This window comes from Plectropomus leopardus, chromosome 10, assembly GCF_026936395.1.
Source record: "Plectropomus leopardus strain MGB_pleo_1.0 chromosome 10, ASM2693639v1, whole genome shotgun sequence".
Taxonomy (NCBI): Eukaryota; Metazoa; Chordata; class Actinopteri; order Perciformes; family Serranidae; genus Plectropomus; species Plectropomus leopardus.
In genome coordinates, this window is record NC_142185.1 from 24,534,171 (window position 1) to 24,543,216 (window position 9,046).

Sequence of the window (9,046 nt, forward strand, 5' to 3'; positions counted from 1 at the left end):
TGGTAGTTCCTGCGGTCGCTACTGCGTACAGGCTGCTCCTCTACAGAGGAGTAGCTGGGGGGCTTCTCGGGCCAATCCTTCCCTTTTCCTCCTTTCCTCCTCCTGCTGTCCTCCTCGTCTGAGCTCCAGGATCCTCTGCGGCGCTGAGGAGGTGAGTAGCTCCTCTCCCTCCGAGCTGCTTTATTGTACAGCTCCTCCATCAGGTCATCACGACTATGAGCGCGCGGCCTGGATCCGCCTCCTCTCCTCCCTCCGCTCTCATTTCTTGAACCTCTGTGCGGCGCTCTTGCTCGCCTGCTCTCCCACTCGGAGTCGCCGTCGTAGTCACGCAGGATCCCCCGTCTGGGAGGAGAGACATCTCTGTAGCTTCGACTGTCGCGGGGGAGACCTCCTCCAGAGCGGTTGGTACTCCCACTGGACTGGCTTGATATCCTGGGACCACCTCTGGCTCTTTCTCCACCTCCAGTTTCCCTCCGTGAGGAAAAACTGGGAACACGCGTGATTATAGGAGGCAGCGTGATCACTCTTCTCTCCACCCCTCTCACCCCCATCTCATCCAGGGCCGACAACATACTCGGGGGCCCCGGGGTGTAGGGGACCGTCTGAGGAGCCAGCTGAGGCTGGAGTTGAGGTTGTAATGGGAGCATATTCTGGTGAGCGTGTGGAGCCATCTGTGGTGGTCCGACATCCAGCCCCCTCACCTGGTTCTCCAGGTAGTCCAACACCTGACCGGTGCCTCGAGAGCTGCCACGCCCACTGCCGTTCCCATAGTGTGGAGGAGGAGGAGGCTGATGCTGCAGGGCCATGGGTGACAGCTGCATGGGAGCCATGGCAAAGTTTTGTTTGGTCGGGTAGTCCGAATACGAGCCTGAAATAAAATGACAGTTCAGAAAGAGACAAATGAATAATCTGCAATAGGTGTTTTTGGGCACTGGGGGGCAGCAGACACAAGCTGTTAACACAATATGGACACATTTTCATCTATAAAGTTGATAAGTTGATGGCAAAAAGTTCCATATTTTCAAATCGAGCAGACAAAGAGCAACAGTTTCGATTGTTTTTTGTGACCACTTTTTTTTGTGACTTTTAGCTCTGTTCTTGGTCTCCAGTCACGCCAGAGGGAAATATTTGTCTCTTTAGCTTTTTTTCAGTTAAAATGGTTGCCTGCTGCATCTGAAAGCACTTTGAGAGTGGTGAAAATAAAGTAGAGCTTTAAAGGTGTGTACCATAAAACCAAAACAATGGGCTAAAATGTGTTAAAATGCTCAGTAGAGCTGATGTAAAATGCAGAGTTGTTGATAATCAATCTCAGAACCTGTTGCCTTTTAGTCCAATGATGATAAGCAGTGGGGACATCCACCGATATTTTGAGACATCCGGTGCAGCCCTAGAGGACTTCCACCTCTGTGAGACAGTCAAGTCAGCTGATCTCTATGAACACATATTTGCATATGACTGATGAAGATGAAGAGTCATCATTTTTAACACGGTTATAAAGCCGTTACATTGTTCTCTGGTCAACCATTGCCTCGATCAGTTAGTTTGTGTTATTGTGTGTCTTTGACATTTAAAGGGGCTTTTTCTGACTCACCAACGTCACACAATAAAAGAAACTCACAGATCGAGGCAGCAGTCGTCCTGCAGCTCCTGTATTCAGCGAGGTAAAATTAATGTTTTTGTCACTGGAGACTGGTGGCTTTGACAAGAGCATAGATGGGGAATGCTTCATTTCCTGAAAGTATATTGCTGTATGATGGTAAATTAAAGTGGCAAAAATATTCTGAATGTATCATAAACTGATACTGATTTTTTTAGTTGGCTAAAATACGTTCCATATTTTTTTCTTTTTTTTTTAATTTAATGTAATTTTTTTTTAAAGATTTTTTTTAGATTTATTTATTACTGATATGACAGACTAAGTGTGAATGAGGGAGGGAGAGGGGATGACATGCAGCAAAGAGCTGTAGGTTGGAGTCAAACCTGCGGCCGCTGTGGCGAGGACACAGCCTCTGTACCAGGTGAGCTATTGGGCACCCAAAATGTTTCATATTTGTCTCAGTCCACAGCATATTGCTTTAGCTTCTGTGTTGGCACTCCTGTATGCTGTCTGGGGGCGTGCGGACATACATCTACTGACTATAGATAAGTATCTCATACAACCCAACTTCAGAAAATCAGAACTATCCCTTTAAATATATTAGATACGAACATAAAAGTGGTGTTTACATAGTTTCAGGGTTTTTGTTTAACTTCATTGTGTCCTTCCACTGCTGAAACCAAAGCAAACACACGCCCTCCGGTCTGTGCGCGAATGACGCAACAAAGCGTTAAAGGGAAGTCTTTTGTGTCAATCACCTGAGTACAATATGGGAACGCCCTGGGAGGAGGCGTTGGAGCTGATAGGAGCATAAATGGGTTGACCGTTCATCCAAGGAACCATCGCCTTCTGAGCCTCTCGCATCATCCGGTGCTGCATCACAGCTGAAATCAGAGCCGAGGGAACTTTTACAGCAGATTTTGATATGCAGACTTGAACAAATACAGAATCTGAATGAGGCAAACCTGGATCTGTGCTTAAAAGACTTGTGTAAAATAATCTGTAAAGTTGCAAAGTGTAACTGTAAAGTGTTTCTGGTACCTTTCTCCGGGCAGCAGCATGTCTGTGGACAACACGGGCAGCGGACGTAGCAGCAGCACCTCTGCGGGCAGCACTGACAGCAACATATGCAGAGGAGCATGATGAGCAGGAGAGCACCGAGGATGATCAGCAGGACGGTCAGCCAGTCTGGAACGCATAAGAAGACACATGATTACGGATATTTCAGTCTCAGAGAGACTTTTCAAAACCAGGGGAAGAGTATGAGACACACAAAATGCCCCATCATCTCTCTTACGCAGGAGCAACACACACAGACTTTGTGGTAGTTTTGCATCTTTTTTGTTATTGTTTTGTGTCTCTTTGTAGCTGTATTGTGTCTTTTTGTAGCCAATGCTAACTTTTTGTCTTCATAGTAATTTTGTGTCTCTTTTTGGTTGTTTTTCCCCCTTTTTGTATATTTTTTGTATATATTTGCATCTCTTTGTGATCATTTTGAGTCTCTTCCTGGTCAGTACGTCCTAATTTAGTGACAGTTCTCAGGTGTGGGGCCTGACAGTTTGGGCTTGTGCCCAGCTGACCTGTAAACCTCAACAGAGGAACTCACGGTACACGATGAGTTTGACTTCACGATCCGAGTCCCCTGTTGTGTCACCGGCAGCGTCGATAGAGCAGAAATACACGCCGTTATCCCACCACATCACCTCATTGATGACCAGGTCAGCCTCTGTTGACACATAACGTCACATTACTCACAAGAATATTTAGGTTTTAATTGTTTCAAACTGCAGTGAAATGGAAATAAAAATATAATTTAAACAAAAATATGTTACAGACAGCTACAATATGCTTGTGTCTTACTTTAGGCGCTAAAGCCAAGTTATTCTAATGAAAACAGTATTTAGGGAAAATACAAACTGCTTGGCAAATACTTCTTTAACAAACAGTATATTCACAAGCCAAAATATCAACTCTATCCTAAAGAGTAAAATGTTTATAATAAAATGTCACTGTTACTGAGATGGGATCAAACTCACTGTTTTGGATGGTAATTTTGCGGTTTCTGTAGTCTGCACCCAGTATGGGCTCATTAAGGCCTCTCTTCTGGATCACAGTGCGGACGGTGCGTTGGCGGTCGGGGCAGTCATTGGAGGGGTCCTGACCCAGCTGCAGAGCCGCTTGATAAGCTTCAGAAACAGATGAAAATCAGATTAAGTATCTTCAATTTATTGCTTTCTTTTAGATCCGACTACCTCATGCTACACAACCCATCATGACTGTGGCACTGCGACTGATGCCTTCAGCTGAAACACTGCAACAGCAGCTCTTCAGTTTCAGCAGGTTAATGAAGCTAAAGTCAGTGAATAATAATTTGATAGCAATTAACTGCTGAAATGCAAAATACACCGTGTGTGTTGCTGCTGCTTAAGTGTTAATGTGTACTTTTGATATTATCATGAATAAAGTTTTCTTTGCGTATAGTGATGTTATAAAATGCTGCTGTTCAAGTGTGCTGACATTTAGCATAAGCAGCAAGTATTCTAATGTAGTACAAGTATTCTGTGTTATTTGTGAGTAAATGATTTACAAAAATGTGTCATCAGTCGACTGCTGTTTTCTTGCACTTTAAATTTTTATTTTTCTTTTTTAAAAAACGCACGACTGTATAATGGATAACACAATAAAACAAGCAAAAAAGTTACCATTCAGTTATACACCGACCAAAACTACTGACAAATGAAGTGAGTAACATTGACTATTACATTACAATGCAATGTTCTGATTGGTATATTGGTACACTGAAAAGCAAAAAGATTTTCTCCATCTGTTATTAAGTGAAATGCATAATCTGAATATCTGTAGCTTGTTGCATATAAAATTGCAAAGCCAATCTGTGTGGTGTCAGGTCAATAAACTAATACGGTGTGAACATTACAGTGAAGTGTCTTTATTGTGTCTGTGTGGAGCAAACGTTTCCATCCGTTTTTAGTGTAAAACACATTAAAAGAGCAAGATTATTAACATAAATTGAGAGTTTTATATATGAACTTCTGCAGTTTGTCTTTTATGTTGTTTTTTGGTGCATTGTGGTTTAACAAATACACAAGCCCATATTTGACCCTGAGCCGTTCTCTGTTTGGAAATATACCAAAAAATTGTAAACATCATTCACGCACTTAAATCATGTAGAAAACCTGATGAAGGCCATGTGTTGACTGAATAAAGTTCCAGCAGGTTTGTCACCTGAGCACATTAAGTTATCTCAGTGACTGTGAAACCATCAAAGAGCCACTGAACTGTTTTTCACAGCAGAGATTTTGTCATAGCAGCAGAAGCAGAGCTGTAATCAATCAACATTAATGACTGCTGTGTTTCATTCAGCTGTCCCACTTTGACACGCACGATACAGCTGCGGCCGGAGCATCTACATGTAGCTGTCCATCTTTAATGTTATTAATGACAAAAGATGTCCTGTGATAATTAACTTCTTTCAATTAATGTTGACATCTGGCTAAAAAACTGTGCATTCAGTTATGCTTTTTTTTGACAATTTGTTAGAACTTAATCATGTCAAAGCATTCAGGTGGTATGTTGCAAATGAATGGTATATTACCAGGAGATATATTGAGCTGCATACAGTTCAAGTCCTCTAGATAACTATCAAATACAAGACAAACAAAAACATAACATGATATTTATTATTTTGGTAACTCCTTTGAACAGACAATAAAAAAAGATCAAGCCCAGAATGGAAGAGGGGACAAAAAAATAACTAAACTAGTCTTCATTACTCCAAAGAATAAAAACTACTCTCTTGTTTATGTAAACTAGCAACATTATTGCTTATTAAAAATCAGCGTCTTGTTCCAGCTGCAGCCTCACCTGTGGAGTAGTACTCCAGCACCGGGTCTTTACAGAAGGATTTGTACCTCCAGGTGACCAGCACATCCTGAGGGTTCGCTGAGGTCGAGTAATCACAGCGAAGGATCACCGAGGCAAACAGAGTCGTGCTTCTCTCCGTCTCTGGAACAATCACCTGGATGGACAGCAGCTCTGACACAAACAGGAAGAATAACAGTAAAACGTAAAGCTGACACGAGAAAGAAAAATCACATTAAAACGTAAAACAGAAACACACTCGACATAATATTGAAGTTTCTGTAACTTCAGACGGAAAATCCTTCGTGTTTTTGTCACAGCTCTGAATGCTGGATTGATAAGAATCTGACCCGACTGGTTAACAGTTTACAACTGAAGTCTTTAAGGGTGAACGTGTCGTACTAAATCATTTGATGTAATAACAGCTGTCAATCATGATCCGCACGGTAAAGTGAGAAAACAGGCTGATGACAGGCGACGCCTGCTAATAGAGAAAAATATCAGATATACAGGTCAAAGTTTAAACCACTTTCTCTTTAAAGTAGCTGTCCAAAACTGTGATAGAGATGCACGTTTGTCCAAAATGTGCTGACAGTTTTTCCTCAACTGATTTAGCCTATAAAGATAAAGACTGGAACCAACAATTATTTTCATTATTGAATCACCTGTTGTTATTTTCTCAGAAATCACCGAATTGTTTGAGCCATTAAAAGTCAGAAAAAAATGAAAAATGTTTTCACTGTTTGCCAGAGTTTAAGTTTAAGTCGACGCGAGTGTATAACTGTAAAAACTGTTATGCACTGCTTTTGTGTGTGTGCAAAACCTCTTGAGTCTTTTATGATTTAACTACACTTTTTTAGTATCCAGACATTTGTGAAACCATTAAAAAAAAAAAAAAAAGAGTTGTGATTCGATTCACTGATTTGTCGGTTGACAGAAATTTAATCTCAACAGTTTTAATGATAAGTTCTCCTGGGAAAATGCCAGTTTACAGGTTTCAGCTTCAAAAATGTAACTTTATTGCTTTTCTCTGTCTTAATTGGTGGTATCTTGATTATTTTTGTCTTTAAAACTAATTTTGAAGACATCACTTTGGTCTTTGGAAACGTGATAGGCACTTGTCTTTGACTTTATAAACCAAACTAACAAATTCATGAAAAAAATGATTGAGGAGAAAAAAGCTGCAACAGCTATTTTCTTTACCAGTTACGCTATTTATTATTTTTTTCAATTGACCGATCAAGAGTTTAGTCTATAAAAGGATATTTCTTTAAATTGTTTGAAACACCCAATATTTCCCTTTTTCCTATTGTCATTTTTGCACAATTTAAAATTACACAAAATGACAAAAAAAAAAATCACAGTGCGGACAATTAATGTATAAATTTATCTGCAACTATTTTGTGTATCCACGAGTTTAATGTGAGAATTTGCTTATTTCCTTTCCTTACATTAATACTTAATGACATCATCGTAGTCTCTTGGGAATTATCACGGACATTTTTTCAATTACTTCTGATGGTTAATAGACCAAACGATTAATCAATTAATGCAGACAATAATCTGTCTATAACTAATAATGAAAATAGTTGAAGTTGAACTCTTAAAAAAAACCCTCAGTCAATTCTTACATTGAGAAGCTGAAACAAGATAAATTCTGACATTTTTTACTTGATCGACTAATTTTAAGTTTATTCAGTTATTAAAATTATTGATTAACTTTCTAGCAATGATTGACTAATTATTTCAGCCCTACAGCAGATTAACAGATAATGAATCTAATCTGTATTTTTTAAATAAATATTGATCAGATGAGGGTTCATATTTAGTATTGTCTTACGTTTTTTGTTTTGGTTTTTTTTTGTGTGGGCTGTTACATTTTACATTTTGGAGAACACATTGAGAAAAACTATTAGTGTTGTGCAGTCACGTGACAGCAGTCGGCCTTGTCCTGTTTACACCTGTCGATAATTAACTCCAACACATCGCTGAGAGTTTCGACTGTTTGCTTAAAGTGGCTTCACCCTAAACGTCTGCATACACGCTGACACAAACACACGTGAATAAAGAGCAAATAAAAAGGTATAAAATGTGTTTCCCATGTCGCCTTTAAAGCCTCACCTGTGGGCAGGTGAGCCAGCAGAAGCGCCATCAGTATCATATTTCCCATCTTTTCCGCGGAAGCGTCTCTCTTTATCCTGTCGGAGACTCAAAATCCACCAGAAATCCTGAATTTTTGGAGAAAAACGTTTTATTTCCGCTCCTCCGCATATTAACGCTTCTTTAGACGTCAGACGACATGATGGAGAGGATGTTTTTAATCTCTGAGGTGAAAGACGAGCGTTTGCAGCCGCGTTGAGAAACAACTTTTCCCGCAGAGAGAGTCTGCGGAGGCGGATCATCTCCTCCCCTCCCCCCCTCCAGCAGCTTCAGGTGACATCACTGAGCCCGCCCCCTCTGACAGGTGCAGGAAGAGGAGCAGGAAGAGCAAACAAAGGTGATGTTTCCTCCAACAATCAATTCATGACTCAAGCTTTCACCAGAAATCCAAAACAGGTTTATGGCGAAGCAGGTTTAACACAGAATTTACCTTAGTGTTTGGTGTGTAATTATAGTAGAGGAAATAGAAGAGTAAAGAAGACTGAGGAAGAAGAAGAAGAAGAAGAAGAACAGTCAGGAAAATAATAATAATAATAATAATAATTTATTAAATGTGTTTCATAGTGATCACAACTTCAAATGCATTCACTAAGTTTTTATGACTTCTTTCTTTTTTGGGTGTTTTTGTTGGGAGTGTTTAATTTGATTTTATAGAAATACACAGATGACAGTTCATGATACAATTATTATTTAATTATTAAAAATAAATTATGATGTTATTGATATTATTATTATTATTATTATTATTATTATTATTAATATTATTATTATTATTATTATTATCATTATTATTATCATTATCATTATTATTATTATTATTTTCTGCAAAGGAACTTCTTTCAGTTTGTCATTTTCAGTTCAGGTTTCGATTTGAACATTTTCAAGTGAGACAAAGCCAAGACAGCAGTATAGAAAAATTTTAAACAACAATAACCACAATAAAAACTTAAAAATTTCACATTAAAATGTTGAATATTGAATCACATACTCACAATGAGAGATTAATTCGCCTTTGTACTTAAGAGAGCTTTAAAATCTAAGTTTCAAACCTTTTTGAAGGCTATTCCAGGTGAGGGGAGCAGGACACATAAAAGCTGTCTTCTCCAGCTCAGTCCATTGGAAAAAACAACAAGACTAAATTTTACACTCTTCATCAAACATCAATCCATAGCGTGGATCCTTAAATGTTTTTCGAGGTAACCTAAAGCTAAACACTCATTAACGATGACAGATTCAAAAAGGTAATCCTCTGTCATAGGTTTAAAAGTATGACATATGTCAGCTTGCAAATGACTCATTTCTTCATTAATTCTCTGCTGTGTTTTGGTGAGTTCAGTGTGTCTGTTGAGTGTATTCACATGTTGTTTACAGGCCAGATGAATCCATTCTTTATGTAAATGTTAACATCTT

General features: G+C 39.2%; 1 protein-coding gene across 1 annotated transcript in view; it reads right to left on the minus strand.

Annotated features, from left to right (window-relative positions):
- LOC121949041 (immunoglobulin-like domain-containing receptor 1) overlaps nucleotides 1-7,895 on the minus strand; it is a 9,069-nt gene extending 1,174 nt beyond the window's left edge. Inside the window, exons 1-7 of the mRNA XM_042494631.2 lie at nucleotides 7,598-7,895; nucleotides 5,480-5,650; nucleotides 3,634-3,783; nucleotides 3,204-3,323; nucleotides 2,639-2,785; nucleotides 2,356-2,481; nucleotides 1-868 (exon numbers count right to left, since the gene is read on the minus strand). The exon at nucleotides 1-868 is cut by the window's left edge and continues 10 nt beyond it. Coding sequence (XP_042350565.2) covers nucleotides 1-868; nucleotides 2,356-2,481; nucleotides 2,639-2,785; nucleotides 3,204-3,323; nucleotides 3,634-3,783; nucleotides 5,480-5,650; nucleotides 7,598-7,646 — 1,631 coding nt within the window. The 5' untranslated portion in view covers nucleotides 7,647-7,895. The remainder of the gene's footprint in view (nucleotides 869-2,355; nucleotides 2,482-2,638; nucleotides 2,786-3,203; nucleotides 3,324-3,633; nucleotides 3,784-5,479; nucleotides 5,651-7,597) is intronic.
- Nucleotides 7,896-9,046: the final 1,151 nt, after the last annotated feature.